This window comes from Clinocottus analis, unplaced genomic scaffold (assembly GCF_023055335.1).
Source record: "Clinocottus analis isolate CAN_PGR_092001 unplaced genomic scaffold, fCliAna1.0.p SCAF_27, whole genome shotgun sequence".
Lineage (NCBI taxonomy): Eukaryota > Metazoa > Chordata > Actinopteri > Perciformes > Cottidae > Clinocottus > Clinocottus analis.
The window spans coordinates 2,479,245-2,501,106 of record NW_027176009.1 but is presented as its reverse complement, the minus strand read 5'-3'; the positions used below and the strand labels follow the sequence as shown (position 1 = coordinate 2,501,106).

At 40.4% G+C, this 21,862-nt stretch overlaps 1 protein-coding gene across 6 annotated transcripts; it reads right to left on the bottom strand.

The window, feature by feature from the left end:
• Positions 1–1,749: 1,749 nt before the first annotated feature.
• On the bottom strand, positions 1,750–21,582 carry gne (glucosamine (UDP-N-acetyl)-2-epimerase/N-acetylmannosamine kinase). Of its 6 annotated transcripts, XM_068592394.1 has the most exons (16): positions 21,442–21,571; positions 12,400–12,438; positions 9,443–9,466; positions 9,262–9,333; positions 8,923–9,071; positions 8,530–8,776; positions 8,111–8,318; positions 7,854–8,006; positions 7,545–7,757; positions 7,086–7,173; positions 6,119–6,329; positions 5,664–5,793; positions 5,317–5,538; positions 3,898–4,080; positions 3,463–3,579; positions 1,750–3,286 (listed from the first exon to the last, which is right to left on the bottom strand). In XM_068592394.1, exons 4-16 carry the CDS (start codon positions 9,313–9,315, stop codon positions 3,051–3,053), a joined length of 2,211 nt encoding a protein of 736 aa, XP_068448495.1. In that variant the 5' UTR covers positions 9,316–9,333; positions 9,443–9,466; positions 12,400–12,438; positions 21,442–21,571; the 3' UTR covers positions 1,750–3,050. The 6 variants fall into 6 exon arrangements, with proteins under 6 accessions (XP_068448495.1, XP_068448493.1, XP_068448490.1 ...); XM_068592392.1 differs by lacking the exon at positions 12,400–12,438; XM_068592389.1 differs by lacking the exons at positions 12,400–12,438; positions 21,442–21,571 and adding an exon at positions 14,874–15,676 and having other exon boundaries at positions 9,443–9,490.
• Positions 21,583–21,862: the final 280 nt, after the last annotated feature.

Genomic DNA, 21,862 nt, shown 5'->3' with positions numbered 1-21,862 from the left:
CAGCACACGAATCCCGTGACCTGCTACGTGCCGTCAGAGCTGTGCTAAAAATCCGCAGTATATATATATAAATACGTGTGTGTGTGTGTGTGTATTTATATGTATATATTGATTTAGCTGGTGGAGCACCTAGGCCTCACCTGTTGTGTCCATTGTGTTAAGGTTGTTAATTATTAACAGCTCTGAAAATCTCAAAGGGTTCAGGTGACAAACAAGCACTAACCTGACTCAAATGTCTATTGCTGGGAGTACATTAAAATATTTTTAAAACAGAAAAATAGCGATGCGACTCAAACACTGTTGAGGGACCCAGTGCTACAGTAGCCTACTTTAAAGCTAGAATTTGCCAACATAAAAAAATAGCTATAAACTCATGCCTTTTGCTCTAAGCTGAACACCTGTGTTGCTGCATGTACCACACATAAAGACCAAACATATGCATCCAGTTGTTGCCCTACTTTACAGTGGCCATGAAAATACAAAGATGGGTCACCTTGCTGAAACAGGTATGCTTTTTTCAGAAGTACAGAACTGTAACATCTACATTTTCTAAATATTGGGACTTAAGTGAACATCCAGGACATTGAGACTGTCAAATATTTTAAGTATTTGTTCACTTGAGCAATAAACTGTACTTTACAAAAAGGGTCAGAGCAGACTTTCTGCTGAGGAGACTGAGGTCTTTTGGAGTGCAGGAACCACTTCTGGAGACCTTCTTCAACTCTGTGGTGGCATGAGCCATCTTGTATAGAGAGACTAAATGAACTTGTTAAGAAGGCTAGCAGTGTGTTGCGGTGTCCTCGGGATGCAGTGGAGCTTGTGGGAAACAAGAGGATGATGGCTAAACTGCAATGATAAACAACACCTCCCAACCCATGCAGCTCAGCACAGCTCCTTCAGCCACCGGCTGATTCATCCTCAGTGTATGAAGGAGAGGAACCGCAAGTCCTTCCTTCACACTGCTGGCAGGCTGCGCAACCAGCTGAGCTCCCAGTAGACTACAAAAACACTTCAATTCCTTCAACCTGTGCAATATAAATACCCTGTGCAAAATAGTTATATTTATTATATCTGTATATATAATCAGTTATTCAGGATTTATTTACTATTTATTATTTTATATTGTATAATTATTTTTACTTGTGTCTCTTGCAATTTACCCCATTTGCTGCTGTAATCTTGTAAATTTCCCCGCTGCAGGTCTAATAAAGCAATATCTTCTCTCATGTAGGACTAAATGATGACCTGGGTCCTTATTCCCTGAAAATTACTTAATGGGAAATTAAATACTTAATGGGAATTCATTATTAAAAGAAAGAAAGTAATTTTGTTGTGATTTAACTTTTTATAATTGTAATTCAGGCATCAAACATCATTACAATAATTTAAGTGAGGAACATGACTGAATATGACTCACAGTGCACACATAAATAAATAACGAATATTAAATAATTGCATGATGAGCGAGTGATGCAATACTGAGTTTTAAAAGGCCTGAAGCGACTGTAAAATTTAGAGAGGACAGTAAAATATTTAGATTCTGCTTCTTTGTGTTGATGTTTTTTTTACTGGCTGACCACTGTTTCGATGCAAAAATACTTGTGCGACTGGCCGTTTCCTTCAGTTTCAATATCAGGAGACTCATATTTCAAGATTGTGAAATGGTGCAGTCACTGTACAAAAAAAGAAAATTTGCAATGAGAAACAGCAGCCAAATCAACTCCATTAAATTCCCCAGAACACATCACCCCCAAAGTCAAATCTGTTTAATTTCTTCATTCATTTACATCATAATTTGCATGTCTGTTATTAAGGCATATTAATCACGAAACATGTTTTAAATACCGAAGGCAAAGATATTTGTGTTTTGAATGAGCTTTGTAACAATTGCACTTTTTTGGTGTAGACGTCAAACTAGGAAGTTGCATGAACACCCAATAAGAGCTACCGTATCGTGGACCACCATTTTGCAAACAGGATTTATACGAAGACAGAAGCTTTAGTTCGACCAAAAAAAAAAAAAATCCATAAAAAAACAAAACATCAGCATGTAATGCACAACACATTATATAATTACATACAAACCATGTTAATCACTTTGAGATACAATATATCTTCAAAAGGCACGAAGAAAACTTTTGAATCAGTTTGTAATCTTCTTGAGGTGTTTAGTAATGAGAAAAAAGAGAAAAAAAAGACTTGAAACAGGCAAACGATTCCCCATCAGGCCATCCTTATACTAACTACCTTAACATTTAATTTTAGTATTTAACTGATTTTTCAATAAATATGTCTTACCCCAAAAAGCCTTTAAGATTACCAACTACATTAAGCATTATCTTTAAAAATGTAATATTTTTTTTCCACAGCTAGAATAATTTAATGGGGAAATATAACATAACAGTTACCCTTATCTAAAAAAAAAGAAATAGACAAAATTAAGTAAGATATACAACATTAATAGAAAAGTGAGACAGCAAGCAATTAAGGTGAATTGAGAATAAGCTGTAGGAGAATGTTGAAGCAATATTTTGGTCATATCTGATATAAGCTTTCTATAATGACAGACTTTCCATCCACCCACATCAAAGTAGAGTGGGTTAGTCCTAACTTGTATAGGGTAATTTTGGTTTGAAGATGGCCTTGCTGTTTACTCAAATGCCGAACAGCTTGATTGCTAAAAAACTGACCTTATATGTAGATAAGAATGGAATTGCTGGCCCATGAATTGGACCCTATTAACACAGGACATAACCAGATTGGAACTGGACATATGAACTGGCGACAGCATCATTCTCACAGGCTTGGGAATTTGTATTTTTGTAGAAACTAGAAGCAAAACTGCCTTCATTGAGGTTATCAACAGGCATATTATTGTACACACACTTCTCCAAAATGTTCAACCTGTGTTTTCCACAGACCTGTATGCATTGTCACTGTCTAGCCTTCAAAATGCATTCCCCAGATATGCTTATGCATCTACAAGTACTATTTTCAGTTTTCCCATCCTTTTGTTGGGAGCAGTTCTCCGTAAATCAGGATGATATCCTTCAATATAGCCTTCTGGTTGCGTAGTCCAACACCATGCTAGCCGCTCCCAGTAAAGCAGGTTCCTCCAACTCCGATGTGACGACCTTGATGTTCTGGGCGGAGATGAGTGCTCTCTGAGAGATGATGTGCTGCACTGGAGCCTGGTAGTAAGAAGCCAAGATTCCAGACAGAATCACAAGCGAGGGGTTCACCATGTGGAGGATGTTAATGATGCCCACGCCGAGCGCTGTGGAGGCTGGAGAGAAGAAGTGGAAGACGGATAGAAATGAGTCTTTTCTCTTATTGTAATTGGAGATTTTATGAGCAACCACGTATGAACTATGACGGACGGTCGGGGGCAAGAGGAAAATTACACTAATTTTGTTCAACAATGGAAAACGTATTTTCAGTTCTTTTGTTAAGTGCTCTGACCTTTGTTCAGAACAGCTTCAGCTTTGTAGTTCCCCAGTCTGGCTGCGGTGATGAGGTGGGCAGCAGTGATGGGCTCCGGGAGCTTCTTATCCATCCCCTCCACCATCAGCAGGTCCTCTGAGAGACACGCCAACATATAGGTCAGATGTAAGGCGCTACATTTAATTAACTTATCAAAAACACCACACCAGGGTTTTTCTTTTCTTCCATCATGCAAGATTTCAACGAAGGCATAGATTCCAAAACCTCAACTAAACTGGAAGAAATTTGTTTAGGTGTAGTTTAGAAGAAAAAAAGAAAACAAATCTAACAAATAAATCCAACACACCATGTTTAGAAAACAGACCTTTCTGAGTCATTTTCTAAATCATATGGGTATAGACAAGTCTCATCACTTTCCTTAAAGTTGCATACACACAAAAACAAAACACTCACCGTCGTGCAGCCTTTTGGCCTCTTTCTGCAGGGCCAAGCCGGACGCGTACGCCTCGATGCATCCTCTGCTGCCACACGAACACTCTGGGCCTTCTAATGAAACCATGATGTGACCCAGCTCGGCAGCGCAGAAGGTACTGCCATGAATCAGCTCATTTTGATGAATAATCCCTCCTCCGATACCTACAAAAGAGTCCAGAGATTTACGTCCTGTGATCAGCAGGCGCAATTAAGCAATTGATTTGAGTAATTAAAGTAAGCCAGTCCAGTCAACTCATAATTTCCTTCAAACCCAGCTAAAATGATGATCACCATTTTCTTTGTGAGACAGAGCAGGTTTCATATGAAATGAAATATAATATGACAGGAGTACATTCTTTATTTTATTCCTATGTGGCAATAAACTGTAGAATGATTTTTAAAAGCCTTGATAGGCATCGATATGTAACAAGAAAGACCAGATCTACTGTATGTTGGACTAACATTCCAAGACAAGCTGCAATTTTCAAAGCAAACGTGATGAATGCTGCTGCTCAGGATAAACAAAGCAGATTCGATTGCCATTGCGATTGTCTGAAACTTAACTACCTGTTAACTTAAGGCAGTGGTTCTCAAACTGTGCAGCGTGGAGGTATTACAGTTTGTTTTTGTTATAATTTCTAAATAAAAATATATATTATTTTTTAATAATCTCTACAGTGGAGAAATTATTCTCTGCATTTTACCCATCCTTCAAAATTAAGGAGCAGTGTGCTGCTGTGAAGCACTGGGGTTCAGTTGCTCAAGGACACTCTGAGATGCAAACTAGGAGAACGGGTCAAACCGGCTCATTGTGGTTCCAAGGTGACCACTCCCCCGTGAGCTTCACGAGAACTTCACATAGTACAAAAGTACAAAGTACACGCATATAGAACGTCGCTAAGCACTTGACGCCGATTCTTGGCGTTTTGCCAAATGCCAATCTCTCTGCTGTTGCGTGTTTTAACACAGAACACAAATCTAAACTCAACATCGAGCATGAATTGAGAGCGGCCGTATTAAGTCTTCAACCCCATTTTAATAAGATTTGTAGAGAAAGGCGGGCTCATTGCAGCCACTAATACTGATAACGCGATGGCTCGCATAGCTGCACTCATTTTGTTTTGCACAGGTTGCACATTATTGTTATTATCTTAAAAACATAGTCAGTGCAAAACAGGTAGATTTTAGCCACAATAGGCAATTTCTTTTGTGGTGTGGCATTAAACATTTTTTTCCCTCCAAAGTGGGACTTGACAAAAAAGTTTGAGAATCACTGACATAAGGTGAGAGACCACAGGAATACTTGTTTGCATGAAAACGTTGCAATCAGTTGCACATCTACCTAATCTTTATTCTAAGCCAGCAGTGAGTGATATGTACGCACTACTCCTGGCTCACCTGTTCCTGTGATGACAGTAGCAAAGTTCTCCAACCCTTTTCCGTGACCAAACTTCCTCTCAGCCAACGCAGCACAGTTGCCGTCGTTGTCCACCCAGACGGGTAGGTGCAGTGCGTCGGAGATGGGCGTCCTCAGGTCCACGGAGGACCACTCCTGGATCAGCTTCGTGGAGTGTAGGACCACTCCTTCTTGGGGGTTTACACGCCCCCCAGTGGAAACGCCTAAGATGTGTAGACGATAGATTTTAGAGGATCAATGAGATGATAGTTGGATAATAGATAACGAGGTTGTCAGCATCACAGACCATTTTCATTCAATAATGTGAGGGTGTGTTTTCTTTTCTTACCAACACCGAGGATTCTACAGTTGAGGGAGACCGAGTCCCGCATGGCATCTGCGCACATCTTCAACATGAGCTGCATCCTGTCCTCGAAGCTCTTTGGATTGGGCTCAGTATACTTCTTTACTATCTTACCCTGGACAGAGAGGGAGGTAGTGAGGGGGGGGGTGAAGACAGAGTGGTGGCAGGGAAAGAAAAGGGAAGAATAGCAGAAGAGCATTAAGCAGGTTTTATAGCAGATAGCAAAACTGAGGTACAAATTTCCTCACAATGAAGACAAAGTATCTGTCAGATTCTTTGTTCCTATAAATAACGCTTCATCACATCTTCGACTTTTTAAAAGCTGAATCATAGCTGTATTGATAACCATTTGAAAAGGAAACAGTTTCTTCATGCTGAAGGGGTAAAAAAAAATGAAGAAACCGCTACAGCAAAAGGATTACAGAGACTATGCAGCATACCCTCATGCTGACGATCGCCACCCTGAGGTTGGTCCCTCCAAGGTCAATAGCCAAAGCGCTCTGTGTCTCCAGGATGTGATCGATGTCCTGGGAGATGCAGTCTTTTACCGGGGGGAAACAGAAAGTCTTCTGGAGGGGCTCATCCAGGTCAATGGTCCGTAAAAACTTGAGAATTCGAGGAACTGCGTTGCCGTCGCCATAAATCTTAGAGCTGATGGGGAAACAGAAGTGCGCCAGAATTTGTGTCAACTTTTTTTAAAACATGAAAATTGTGGAAAGACAAAGCCACGTTTTAGAATGCTTTCTAAGGTTACATTGCTTATAAAGGAATAAAAAGCATCAATCCAGTACTTAAATGTAACATTTACACAGTCTTCTCGAGGCAGAGCGCCATAGTCTCACCAATCTCTAGGGGCTAAAACTGTGTTGCACTAATGATCGCACCTCAATGATTAATGTTGAGGGAGACTTTTTTCCTCAGACAGAAGGAATACTTTGCATGGCCCAACGTTTACTCTTTTTTCAGACCAAAATACTCTCTGTGTGCTAGCCAGAGATTGTGTAAAAAGATCAGTTTAAATACTCTATTAAGACGAATGGAGAAAATTGGGCAAACAGGGAGATCATTTCCAAGTCCTGTCGCTGGTTTCTCTTTATGAAGAAACATTTTGACTGCGACACTTGACTTGCTGATTTAGAAAGTTATCAAGATGTCCTTGAAAGGGAGCGCAGTAACAAAACCTACGTACAATGTAGAACATTGTGACAGGAGTTGGATGATGTTTAACTCCAACTTAACGTTTCACTTGATGTTGTAACCCTTAATAATATTCAGGAGAAAAATGTCTGCTTAGATTAAAGAACCATTGCTTTTAGAAACAGGAATACAAAAAAGCACTCGGGAATCTCAAGAGACGAACTGGAGGACAAAGACCCAGTGAGACAGACAGGCAGTCGTTGGTCATACCAGGGGTATCTCTTTCCAAACTGCAGCTCCAGAGCATGGTAGATCTTATTCTGAGTGTCGGCATCTCTGACATGTAGAACATTTTCACCTGGCGGAGAGAGAAACGTCAATAAAGCGGCCGCCAAGCCCAGAGGCAGATTTAGTTAACAGACTAATGCTCGCTTTGTTATCGCTAATAATACCTTAGCTACACATTTGTCTTCCAGCTGAACAATAATATTTAGAACAATAACTTGCGTCAGATGACAAACTGTCTGTATGAACACATTTTGTAAAGCGTAAAAAGAACTGTGTAAGACATATAATTAACTTTTGCAAAGCTTCCCCATACTGGCAAGTGAGATGCCTCATTAGGAATGTAATTCATCTTTTGGGCTTTGTCTGTCAGGCAGCATATAAGGACCATAATTCTGGCAGAGTCAGCAAGAAACCAAACATCTTGTTCGATGTCGTACATACCGGTTTCTCTGCCAGTTTGCCTCGTTCCCAGGTTAATGACGGGCGTACCAAAGGCCCCCGCCTCTCTTACTCCACAGCTGCTGTTTCCGATCATGCAGCCGGCGTGGCTCACCAGCTGGATGAACTGCTCAAAGGGAATGTGCTTCACTGCCCGGAAGTTGGGGTGCTGCTCGATTCCCTTCTTTCGCATCACACGCACCATCTCCTTACTTCCTATTTGCATAGGAAAGGGGTTTGGTCAAGGGAGATAGGAGCCAGAAAAAAAAAAAACAGAGGGAAAAAAAAATGGCACCAGGAAGTGAAACTAACCGGCGTCAATGTTAGGGAAGAGAATGAGGGTCTTTTTGTTGAAGGAGAGCAGGGCGTCCAGCATCAGCCCGTAGATCTTAACAGAGTGCTGGATGTCAGTGGTAACTGGGTGCTGCAAAGCCACAATGTAGTCACACTCCTGCACCTGGTCACCTGCAACATTCATTTAAAACATTAAATAAACCCTGCACATGACATGCAAACAAACTCTAAAGCCTCACACTTTATTTCTGCCCCGTGACTGTATTCCCACCTACCCATCCAGCTCTTGATGATATCCATGTAGTCGTCTCTGTGATTTGATGACAGCAGCTTATCATACGAGGGGCAGCCAGCAAGTAGGATGCGAGAGTGGTCCTCGCACATGGCGATGAGGTGCTGCTCTGCCCTGCGTGTGCAGCAGGCGTGGTAATGAGCCAGTTTACTAATGGAGTGACGGATTGAGTCATCGATTGTTCCGCTGACCTGGAGAAAAGAGAGAGAAGATGTTGCAAGTTATTTGGTAACAATTACTTTTATGCTATAATTTACTTTAGTTAAATTACCGCTTCAAAAAGGTTGGAAAAGGTATGACCGCACACTATACACACAATGTGTAGTGTGGCATGAAATGAAATGTATGACTTGATTCATCGTTGCCGAACTTCTCATATATTCTCCAGCCCGGCCTCCTCACCTCTCCTCCCTCCAGGTGAAGTATTCTAATGTTCATCAGCGCTGCAGCGGTTGCTAGGGCCAGCGCGTCAAAACGGTCGCCATGGACGACCAGGATGTCGGGGCGCAGCCTCTGGAGGACATCGGGGAGTTTCACGAGTGCCAGCCCAACGCTCTCCACCATGGCCGCCTCATCCTCTCCTCTCACAATGGTGTGGAGCTTGGAGCCGATGTCGAAGTCGTCCTGCTCGATCATACGGAAAGTGTTCCTGCGGAGCGGGGACGGACTTGGATGAAGCACCCGTGGCAATAATGGACCATTGTGTTGGCTAATGCATTTCAAGGTATATACTACTTTGCAGTTTTTGGACTTCTGCAACAATTTATTTATGGAATTTAAAGGATGCCGTCATACCCGTAGTCATCAATGAGATGTGAGCCAAGTACCACGACTTCCAGTTCAAACTCGTCAGGGTGGGCTTTGATCCCAAACATGATGGGGGCCAGTTTGGAGTAATCCGCTCTGTTGCATGTTGCCACACACACCCTTAATTTTCTCTTACACTACACCAAACAGAGGTGTAACCACCAACCACACACAAACACGCACACACAGAGACCATTGGTTGCTTTGAATTTAGTACACACAACACATAGAAACATGCCTCTCTCCAAGGGTTGTGTTTAATTACATACAAATTACTGATAATGTTCCAAATGTTTTTCACATTGCGCCAAAGACACAAAGCAATACCTGATAATTGTCTTCCGTCTTGGTTCGCTCCATTTTTTCTCTGTCCCTTTGCATTCTCAGAAAGTACAACTCCTAGAAAACAGGGACAAATGAGAAGATGAGATCCATTAATGGATTTGTAAAACAGGATTTTAGCTTATTATTTTCAGGATTTGTTATGACCCCCACCGGTCATACTCACCTGGGCCTTCCGAATATGCAGATGCTGTAGCAGGGAAACACAACAAAACTACACTAAACATGTTTTGAATTTCATACACACACAAAACAAAACACATGCTGAAACATTTTTCCCCACAGGTGAGAAACATGCTGTAGGACAGTGCTTTGCATGGCAAGGTGATGGACACACACTCGCACCCGTTACACTGGTCACATGGCAAAATGAAATTTGTCTTGAGTGAGTTTTTCGCTATGCTTGCTGGCTGCCTGGTCAAAAGGGGTCGGGACTATGTCCAGAAGAAAGAAAGAGTGAATCGCACTTCAATCCCCTGCTGTACCTGGATGTGTTTACAACCGGTTTGTATTAGTCCATGTCATTTTAACTATTTATTCCACATCTCCAGTATCCTTTCCTGATATAGTAGCGGGCTAAAGTCAACTGAAAAGTCAGGCCCTATGACACAACTTACTGGAACATTAGTAACGCAATAAAGGTTAATCACTGAGTAGTCCTACGAGAATCTTTTGAACGATTATTATTATTTTAGTTGACAAGGTTACACTTTTATTGACTTAAAACTACAAAGACCTAACCCCAGAATCACAGTAAACATGCTGCCATGCTTCGGTAAGTGACAGTTTAGCTACTTTAGACCCTAGAATTGAAAATGGAAAGCAGACATAACTCATTTTATGATTTACACCGGAGCTAAAAAAAAATGTCCGCTGTGAAAAAATACCTTGTTGCTTCTCTGCTCTTTAGTCGTTAACGGTGTGCAGCAATGGCAGAGCAATTGACCTTCACTTCGGTCCACTATGTTCAAACTAAAACTGGTGAGTGGAATCCTCATTTTACAAACACTTGCTGCCATCTGCTGCCCTGAATGCATTATAGCAGTTTCCCAATGAGCAGACAAAGTCAAGTTCTTAAACATATTAAAAAAAAATCCGGGACAAATGTAAATAAACTATATTCGAATATATTTGAGCCAATGTGTTAAATCACAAGGACCTCAAATTTCAGAGCAGATTGAGTGCTTGGAAAACTCCCAAGGTTAGTTTTAGCCACTGGCCGAACTGTTTTTCACTCTTTTGGACTTCTGAGAATAGTAATGGAGGGGTCATTGACATCAGAAGGAGCAAACAGAGATTTAAAAACACACACACACACACACACACACACACACACACACACACACACACAGTGTTCCTACTGGGACATGAATGTTAAACCCTTTAAATGTTTTTCCGTGGTTTTTCCGCGTCCCTTAACAGAGGGCAGGCTGCTTGTGATATTGTCCATCGCTACTTAAAATGCTGTCATGAGAGACATGACAGTACTTTCTTGTTAAAATGTAAATAAGTGGTCAATATAAAATGATGTGGGTAGAGCCTTTTGTACTGGTGATATAAAACTCATCTGGGAGAGGAGCCAAATCAGGAATGAAGGAAATGGGCACTCCTTAGAAAGAGAGAACAGTAAAAGACGGGGCAATAAGTTTATCAACGTGGAAAATAACAAGTCCTTTATCAAATTAGAGCAAAGAGCATCTCAACTGCAAATAAAAAGGCTTTGACTGTGCTATGTCATGAGTCCTGAGTTCAGCTGCTTAAAGAATGCCATCTATCAGCCACATGAATCCAACCACAGTGCAGTATTGCTCAAGTGAGAAGTCCTGACCTGAGCTCTACTGCTTCGAGTGTGACCTGTTGGAAAAGGTGCGTACCTGTGTGTGCTGTGACAGATAATAGCATACAGGCGTTGCCTGCTATTCACAAATGTCAAACTTGATTGTCATCGCTGATGTAGCGTATGCGGGAGGAATCTACATAAAGATCTCCAGATGCAGATGGTTCACATGTTTACAGACTGGTAAAAAATAAAAGAGAGGCAACATGAAGTGACATCTTATTAAGGGGCTATGTAACACACACACACACACACACACACACACACACACACTTTTATTTGCATAGACAACCAGAAGTGTGTCATCCTTTGATTTGTGAAACACCTGATTAGGTTGCACATTGCCGTCATTACTCTATTCTACAACATTTAAGGTTGCATATTTTCCTCCAAGTGTACTATGGACTGGAGAAGTGAAGGGCCAAAGGATCAACAGCCGTTGTGAATGTTTCTACCACAAATTATGTCTAATGAATACTTGCTTATAGGACCCATAGCGTGGTTCACATTGTGAACATCGGTTGCATGTGCAAGTGCAACATGACTGTAATAGTCCCATCATATTCCAATAAGGAATCCGTAGCAGTATAGTACTTCGTCATAAATACTGAGGATGAGTATTGGAACCCCAAAAGAAAAGAAAAGCTTTCTTGAAGTTATGACTTTTGCATTTCTACTTGTTATCTTAACCTTGAAAGTGAAGATGTAATGGGATATACAAGTCTTTTCAGTATTTCTAAGTTGTTAGCATATTCGGAACGGGTTCTTTCTGGAATTTAATGAGAAAAAAACAAACGGAAACCTGATAAGCAGGGATAGTTATGTTGTGATCATTGTCACGAGGTGTTTGGCTAAACAACAGCCTCTGTTATTCCACGTTGTGGCTGTGTCAAAATGTACTACTATAAAATACTGATTTCCCAGCGTATAAACCTTAGACCTCAAATAACATCTGCGGAGAATGGCATGTCAGAAATATCACAGAAATCCATCCCATTGTAAAGTCAGTGACACATGAAAAGTTTCTCCAAGGAAACTGGAAAGTGCTGCGTGCGCTCGCCTGCTTTTATGGTGAGTTTGGTCGCACATTCATGTTGTTGCCACATGCGGCTTGGATTGATTATCGCAAAGTACCGTAATCAAAGTGATCGTTGTCACTTGTGGAATCGAGCAAATCCCAGCACGTCTCACGATAAGACCGTACGGCAGCCTCACGAAGTGTGAGGCATTTTGCTTCCTGTGCGATATAGTTGACACATTATATTTAATTTAAATGTAAATCATACCTTCTGATTGACGTTAACGTCCTCTATACTACTCCTGGCCTGTGAAAAAAATTCAAATCAGTGCACACAGAGGATCAATTCAAACATGACAGCACTCCTCATCTGTGCGTAGTCTAGTTGGAGCACCAAGTATGTCAGAGACATTAGCAGAGTCATTTTATTTGTACACGCCATTGCATAAGGAGTGGCAATGCAAAACAAAAGAGCCACACATTTAATTCTTCCTCTCCGACAAGTTTTAGCAAAGAGTAGGTGTTGTTTTCCATCTGGGTTTGAGATACCAAACAAGCACCCGTCAGGTTATAGAGTGTGCTTCTGGTCACTTTACAGGTCTGCTGTAGCCCACTGAACATCTCATCGAGGTGTTCTGTTGAGTTTTCTTTTAAAATCGGTTATGTTTCTCAACAAAAACACACTGTGTGTTTTAGAAGTTTAATAAACACGTTTAATACGTTTCCTCTTCATAAAACATTAGCATGGATGATTCTTTTTTATGTTTGGAGATATTCCCCTGTAATGATGGTTGATTTCCACATTTCTTGGTGTGTTACTGCAGGAATATGTAGCAGTCAATTCATCAATTGGAAACAAATTTCCTAAACTATTCATCATTCAAACTGAATTATTGGTTTCCTTCAATTGGTTAATCAGATAACACAAAACGTTAAAAGATGTCACGTGGATACCGAAGGCTGATTTGGGCGTTGTGCGCTCTATGAACGGCGGAATCGAACCGAGCAGTTACACCGCCATCAAAAGTGAAGACATTTATTTAGCTACTAACGTTCCATTTTTCCCCTCCAAGAGATTAACGTAACTGAATTGTTATTTGTCATGAAAATTCTCCACTATAACTAAAATAAATGACAATAACAATGATCTTTGTTAATGCAATGCAAGTAAAACTCACGCTATCTATTAACGATTAATACGAGAAATGGTTTTATCATTTACTTTAGCCTAGCTCTTTCCAGAGGCAGTGAAAGGCCGCTAACAGAGGTGAACTAGACGTGTGCCTTTGCCTGGTTCACACACCGTATCTCCTCTTTAGAAACACCGGGCGCTGGTGTATCGGGGTTTGAGTGGATCCCATTTGTTCCTGGGTTGCCAAAATGGACACATAATGCATCCGGAAACATATTTCCGTCCTTCTCAGTAAGATACCACTTAAATGATGCAACAAAATCTCCTTAATTTCCATTTTGAGTGTATATTATCAGCTGCTGGTTGTTTTGTGAAACTATGACTTGCCAAATACCAGCTGATGCATCAACAATACATGTATATTGTGTATAACAGCTACTATAATTACGCAATGCAGATTAAGAGTTATAGTAAAACTACAATATGTATTTAATATTGAAAAGCTACAATGTTTTTAATTAAAATACAAACGACGAGAGCAAATAATGGATGATAAAAATACCTTTTGAACAAATAAAATAAAAAATATGAAGACAACACTGGTGATTGTCATCACCATAAAGCTTCGTCCCAATTTGAAAATAACAATTAGTTTTATTATTACAACAATAAACATACATACTCATAATAATAATAATCAATTTAGATTTCAACATGAATTAAAATGTAAAAGGTGGTGATGTTCCTCACAGCAAGCAGGACATTTTAAATAAATACAAGTTTTTTGAGCATTCTCCACAGTATTGATGTAAAATGCTTGCTAGCTTATGATTATATGATAAGTTGCAATTTAATGATGTATTGCATGCTATAGAGTTATGAAGCATACATAAAGAAAAGTCTGACAGATGCCAAGGGGACATATGCAGAATGTACCCGGCTCGGCTAGCTTCAGACTAGTAGCTCAGAGACCGTTTGTTGTGTGCAAACAAAATACGAATGACTTTAATGCATGCAGGTGAAACTAGGTGAACCTAGGGTCATTGAGTAGATGCCAGCAAAAAAATGTTAAATTGTTTTTGTTATTTCTTTAGATTACATTTATTGCAGCTACTGGTAATTGTAAAACAGCCCAGTCTTTGTTGAGTAGTCCTCTTCATAACCTTAGTTTTACTAATAATCCCAGTTATAGTCGAACATGATACACACTCACAGATGAGCTACAAGAAGGATCAACGGGTACCACACATTAACCACGATAAAACATATTTTAATATTTGTAGTCAAAGCAACATGAATACATAAATTGTGGTTCTTTAACTGTCATGTGGCTAATATGAAGGGGAAAAAAAAACCTCTTGGACTAAATAATGTGATTACCCCGAGTCTCATTTAGCATGCTAGTGACTCGAGCATCACAAGACAGCATCAGCAGCCGGTGTTATGTATGGGGGTAGGGACACATGCCGAGAGCAAAGGCAGAGATGGCACATCAATAGAGGCAGACGGAGATGCAATGCACACAGAATAAAAAAGGGGCAATGACAGAGTGAGACCGGAAGTAAGATTGTGAAGGTAAGGACACAGCATATAGTAGAGGGATGACTTACATGTGGGTTTATCCATAAAGAACTTGGTCGCTTTTCCATCCCACTCGTCTGCGAATTCTCAGCTAAAATCACTCTTTTTTTCCCCAATCCCTCTATCCTTTTATTTCTCCTTTTAACCCGGCCGCAATAGGAAAAGAAGGGAAGGCATGCGTGAGCCAGGAAGCAGCAGAGGAAGGGATAAAGGAGGAGAGAAAGAGAAAGAGAGAGAGAGAGAGAGAGAGAGAGAGAGAGAGAGAGAGAGAGAGAGAGAGAGAGAGAGAGAGAGAGAGAGAGAGAGAGACTGATACAGCTGGGGGAAGGGCTGGGTTCTGGGTTGGCTTCATTTAAATTAAAGCTTGTGATTGGCTGAGTGGAAGGAATGAAGAACATGTGGCATCCAGCGAGACGTCGAGCACAGGACAACATAATGACATAATCACTGACCAGAAACGATACACTTCAGGTGGATCATTCTGCAGGGATTCAGAAAATCATTTGTAAAATGTCCAGTGAGATCCTAAAAGGTCTCTGGTGCTGCAGAGTGTGAGTGTGTGTTCAGCTGCCTCGCTCTGAGAGCAAATTAACAGAGCAGGTGAAAAAGCTGGAAACTGAGTTTGAAAAACATTTAAAATCAGAATCCATGTGCATCTGACCAGCTTTTTGGTCAGATACTTTTTATAGGAGACCACCAATCATATTATAATCATTAACTATTGAGAATGAATATCTCCTGAAGCTCCAGGCACAGCTGAAACAATCAAATATGATGAGTCTGAAATTGTGTTGTCACAATACCAAAATTATGCAGTAGGAGCAAGCGCCATTCGTGGCACAGGCACCTCATAGAGCCATGTCCGGTTGAATATATCCGGTTACCCCCTCAGATGCCTCGGGCACTGCGGCACCACTGGCACCACGTCGTGGTTTCCAGATGCCGCAAGTTGCCAGTCATTATGTGGCACCGGCACCTCGTAGAACACTGGTGACCCGTTTTCAGTGAGTCACGGGTCTTTGCAGAGCGCTGTACTCACACTCCTCAAAACTGCTTTCACAACACTCTTTACTTGCAACTATTTGTGATTGTTCGCTTCATTCCAGACTTTTTTTATTTATTAAATTATTAGCGTAAGCAGTTGAGAACCACTGCCCCAGACCACATATGTTCTTATTAACTCAAAAAAACGTTCAACAAAATGAATATAATAACGGGGGCTTGAAATTTCTCTTTGTTATTTTCTTCTGTTTTAAGTTTGATCTTTCATAAAGTAATGTGGGTTTCTTAACTATAAATTAAATGGATTTATGTCATAGTAACAGAGAAATGTGCTTCCATCTATTTGTATATTAATATAAATGCATATACAATGTTTTCAAACTTGAATAAATGATAATTCAATACAAAGACAGTTATTTACAATATGTCCAGTAGTAATTACATTTATACAGTGTTACAGTTACAAGCGGCCCTTTGAAGGAGACTATGATGCTGAATGTACATTTATATATATATGTACATATATATATATATATATATATATATATATATATATATATATATATATATATATATATATATATATATATATATATATATATATATGTACATATGTGGTGTGTAAACTCAAGCAAGTAAACTGTGTTGTGAAAAGCAGTTTTGAGGAGTGTGAGTAGGACACCGCTGCATTAAAAATTCCCTTCAAAAACAAAAGCACAGGATTTTTTTTTGCCCATGCAAAGACCTTTGACTCACTGAAAACGATCCGACACCAGTGTTCTACGTGGTGTCAGTGCAACGACTTAGAAACTGGTGTCATCTCGGTTAATTACTGGCAACTGCTCTCAGATCTCGTGGCATGCCCCACAAATGCAGGGACATGCCACGAGATCAGTGAGATGCCACGAGATCTGAGGTGGGAACCACCGGATAGTTAGTGGCAACTGCGTGGGGCACACTATTACAAAAAGTAGTGTAGCCGAGGGTTCCTCTTGCGCATATACTGTGTAATAATAATAAAATAACAACCCAATGCTTTCTTAGTTCAGCCTAGCGGCAACTACTTTATTTACGTCTTTCTCTTTTCACTCAAAACATTTTTCCGCACTTCTTTTTATTCACATCCTGTCATGTCGCTGTCAAGCCTCTTCCTCTGCAGGTGGTGATTCACAGAGCCCTGCCCTCGCTAAACTATCGACAGATACATAATTAAAAAAAGAAGTCACGGAGAAAAGTAGAGCATTTAATTCTGTGTGGTTGTATTAATTTGCTTTCACTGCCAGCGATGCTGTCTGACCAGTCTGCTGATATGTTGCGAGAAGTTAGCAAACAATAAAACATGTAACAAACACACAGCATCTGATGAACAGTATCAAGCTGCAGATGAGCGATTCCTCAACTGCTGCAGCAAACTGAGCAAAGTAAATATACTATCAGGAAGTGGATCAGGTCTCCAAACTCCACTCCTGCTGCTGGTTCTGTGGTAGCTCAAGTCCTCCTCCGTTTGCGGTGCTCAAAAAGTCCGACGGAGTGAGGACGCTCAGTGTAAACGCAGCAACATATATGCGTTTTAAAATGGAAACCTCACGTGTAGAGGACAGGTATTGAACCTGATACCTTTTGAATTACTGGGAAACCACTCCACCACATGAACAACATACACAGAGATGACTCCGGGTCCAAATACCCTCAAATGCTCACGCAGACCGGCGAGCACGCAGCGGGGTCTTTGTGACCATTCAAAATAAAAGCACAAGGTTAGTTTTGCCCACGCAAAGACCCGTGACTCACTGAAAACGGGTCTGACACCAGCGTTCTACGAGGTGCAGGTGACACGACTTAAAAATTAGTGGCAAACACCGTGGCATCTCGTAGAATTAGTGGCAACTGCCTAAGTAATTTGTGGCGTCTGACTTGTAAACCGGAAGTGAACCGGACATGCCTCTACGCCATTAAGGGCATCTGCGGTGAAAACCGGACATGCTTCTCGGTCATTAAGGGCATCTGCGGTGAAAACCGGACATGCTTCTCGGTCATTAAGGGCATCTGCGTGAAAACCGGACATGCCTCATTGAGGTGCCCATGCCACGAATTGAGCTTGCCCTCTATCAAATTATGACTTAAAAACTAAACTATGCCTGAATATCTCAATGCTGAAACGATGCCCCAAGAAAAAACTTAAAACATCAGAAAAAGTAATAGAATAAAATGACGACAGAACATAGAACTTGAATTTCTCTGTTTTCTTTTTTTTAAATGTATAGTTATGGTATGCAGTAATCTGATGTCCCAATATATGAGTCACAATCTGGTAATGCAGCTCGGAGGACGACAAAAGGCTTTTAAAAGAAACCCCCGGAAATTATAAAAAAAATTTAGATGAAGTTCTGTCCAAAGTTGATGAGGGATAAGTTGCTAAAAATCAGGAAGACAACAAAAGTAACCGGAAAAAGTGCTGTGTTGTGTCAGACTTTAGCCACCGGACTGCTTTTCCTCTCCTTTTGCGTTCAAATAATACTTTAACACATCATAATTGGTGGTATAGACGTTTACCTAATGAGATGAGATACTTGGACAGATCAAAAAAACCTAGGGGGTCTAATTTCATTCGTACATTTGGTTCATAGTTCTGCTAAAACATACACCAGCTCAGAGGGGGTCAGTGCAGCCTTCAAGCAGACCATGACCTACTGATGTTCTTTTCAACTTTATTTGTTGACTTAAAATCCTGGGTCCCGCGACTTTTTACATATGCACGTACACACGCACAGGAAATAGTCTGTAGCTCTTATTAATGCACTGTCGTTCTTAAAAAAGTAGGTAATAAAATTAAGTATAGTACCGTATTTAACGACAGGGTATTAAAATACCTTATTGGTATCAGTATACCTTGCAGCCTGAAGGCTTATCAGGTCGCAAATAGCAGCAAACGGTACTGTGTGTGGTGGGGGAAAAAACCTTTCAGGTGGAGAATGTATGTTTTTCCAGTGTTGTTGTAAACTGATCTTGTCCTTGCGTTCCTTTATCAGCAAGTGAAGATTTCCCCAACAAGGTTAAAAGACGTTGTGTCTCAGTTTCTCGACGCAGGGCTGTAATATTTAGACTATGTAACAAAGAAGAGGCGCAGATCTCCATCTGTGACCGTGTTTCTTGGGTATAATTGAAGTCAGAAAGATTGTTTCTTCATGCAAACTCTGTGCCAACACTGCTTCCTGCAGATATTGTGTGCTTGTTCTTTCAGCATTAAATATTTTGTTGTTTGCTAATTTCTCGCCACATATCAAGCAGACATCGTTATCCAGCATCGTTTGCAGTGAAAGCAAATTAAAACGTCTAATTAATTAAACTCTATTCTCCTCCGTGACTTTTTTTAAAATTCTTATCCGTTGATAGTTTAGCGAGGGCGGGGCTCTGCAAATGACAATTAGACACCTGCAGGGGAAGAGGCTTGACAGTGACATAACAGCATGTAATGCACATTTTTCTAAAAAAAAAGAAGTTTTTGTTGAAGCCTCAGGGAGCCGCAACTGAGGGGCTAAAAAGCCGCATGCAGCTCCGGAGCTGCAGGTTGCTCATAAAAAACTATTGACCATACTTTTATGGCTGTTTGGCTGTTTAGTTTACTTAATCATCCCAGTTACAATCAGTCTCTGCCACGACAGCACATTCCCACCAGCAGTCACAATTACAGACTGCACCATCTGCGTGCCTTCACCTCACTGGTCAGTCCAAAGCCTATTGATCAAACACAGCTGTGGTCACAGGTAAAACTATGACAAAGCCATAAAAAACCTGCAACCTTCCAAAGTCTGCCACGTCTCTGATTCACAGGAGAGTTCACTGACTCACTATTACAAGTGTTCTGTTTATTTAAGAAGTGCAAGGAGGTACAGGCTTTTCTTAATGTACCAAACGAGTTCAATGTATCTTTCTGGCGTTTTATCAATTCATTGAGATAACAACAAGCAAACAGGAAAATAGTCATAAGATGCTGCCCTTCACTTATGTGATCGAGTGGATATTGGCCAAATGTACTGCACCAAAGGCTTGTTGACAGTCAGATAAAGTGAAGGGAATACAAGCACACATACTGTATTCCTGTACATGACACGAGGGAATTACTTTTAGATGCACAAGATACTCTTTTTTGCCCATGTTTCTATAATATGACACAAACTGCGATAAAACACATCCAAAAAAATGCTCCTAAAGCTGGATTAAGATTGGCCTATCCCATTTATTTTCAACTGAAAAATGCTACAGTAAGACATAATTAGGAATATCCAAACAAAATAGACTGTCCTAACATACAATTAAAAATATTGTAATATTCCAGTTAACAGTGTAATATTAGTGTGTGTAAAAAAAAGTAGTCAATGTTAGCAGCACCGCAACAAGATCGCTGCGGTTGAAGTTGAAATGTATAAACTGCCCTCAGCATTGACACAGTTGTGACATCGTGGTACAGATGATTCAGATAACCTAATGCCAGATCAAACACTGATCTCATTCAGGTTCAGTGTAAAAGTCCTCTGACAAAACAAAGAGCAAACAAAACAAAGGTCCATAAACAGTGCCCTCCCTCCACCTGCTTTTCCTGGAATTACCATAAAGATTACTGTCCTATGTCTCCAAATTGTCTTATAAGACACAGCTATTCAATGTACAGTGTTTACACATACACACATTTGTAGCTTAGCCTAAAAGTGGACAACAATGAGAGCTGATCCTAAGAATGTCAGGACAAACTGTTTTCATCTCCTCCAATACTATATTATTATTATTGTTAGGTTATGTTTCAGGGCCGGACCACGATGTTTTCCTTATTATTGAGGTGCGTTGGGTCAAAACAAATATGTATTGAGCGAGCACTACATGTATGAGGAGAAGACCCACTGGAGGAAGAGGGCAGAGGAAGAGGAGAGTACCGTTAGCTAGCTCCTTAGCGGTGTGTAATAATGTCTCTCCCAACAATACATGTAACGTTGTGCCAAGCAACATTGTTTTATATCTGTCATCCAGGAGCCCAGGGACACAGAATAAATGGATCCCATAAAGTACAGCATGTTTCTCATCCTCCTCACTGCAGTTAACGTTAAACACTAGTTAGCTAACTAATCCTCCCATCCTCGTAGGACGTCACTTTTTAGTCCATCGATGTTTGGCTAATCGCTACTGATGTTTCCAGGCGAGTGTCTCCCTCACGTGCATGAACTATAAGTGGCAAACGTTAAGCAAACAACGTGTTTCGCCTCTCTAGTCTGGTCTGGTTGAAATCCCACAATGCCTTGCGAAGCAATTCGAAAAGATTTGGTAGTGTCCCATAGAACTTGAATGGGTCACGTCCTGAATGTGTTTTCCGTTAGCTTCACAATTATGCTGGGACAACTGGAAATAAAAACAAATGCCGAGACCATCCTATCAGCTTCAAGGCAGCGTTGTTGGGGCACGTTGCTCAAGTCATCCTCGCGTAACTTTGTGAACGTTTTGCGGCGGTGAACTCGGCGGTGAGCCTCACATCACAGTTAGCTGAAGTTATCAATCCCTCTTTATCAACTGATAGGACATTGATACCCGAAGAGACAGTTAAGTTACCTTTAATGCTCCAGACACACCGCCTTCATCTCACACGGAAACAATCCGCGGTTACGTTCACTTCTTTTCTTTCTGCTTTGGGTTTCCAGTGGTTACGAGCCGACGTACGTTATGGTGCATCTGGGCACTCGTACGGGTACCAGACCGGATGTGCGTTGTTTGGACCTTCATAATAAAACATTTAAAAATTGTAAATGGCAGAAATAAAACTCCTTCAGTCATTCCTTCAGTCATATATATATATATATATATATATATATATATATATATATATATATATATATATATATATATATATATATATATATATTATATATATATGTGTGTATATATATATATATATATATATATATATATATATATATATATATATATATATATAAAATGTCTATGTGTGTGTGTGTGTATATATATACATATA

Excerpts from the sequence above, each read along its gene's own strand:
- gne (XM_068592389.1), bottom strand. The coding sequence starts at position 15,278 with ATGTTGTCCTGTGCTCGACGTCTCGCTGGATGCCACATGTTCTTCATT. Across the intron at positions 8,777-8,922 it reads CATCTCATTGATGACTACGG|GAACACTTTCCGTATGATCG; the intron begins GTATGACGGCAT and ends CCCGCTCCGCAG. Across the intron at positions 6,330-7,085 it reads TTTGGAAAGAGATACCCCTG|CTCTAAGATTTATGGCGACG; the intron begins GTATGACCAACG and ends TTTCCCCATCAG.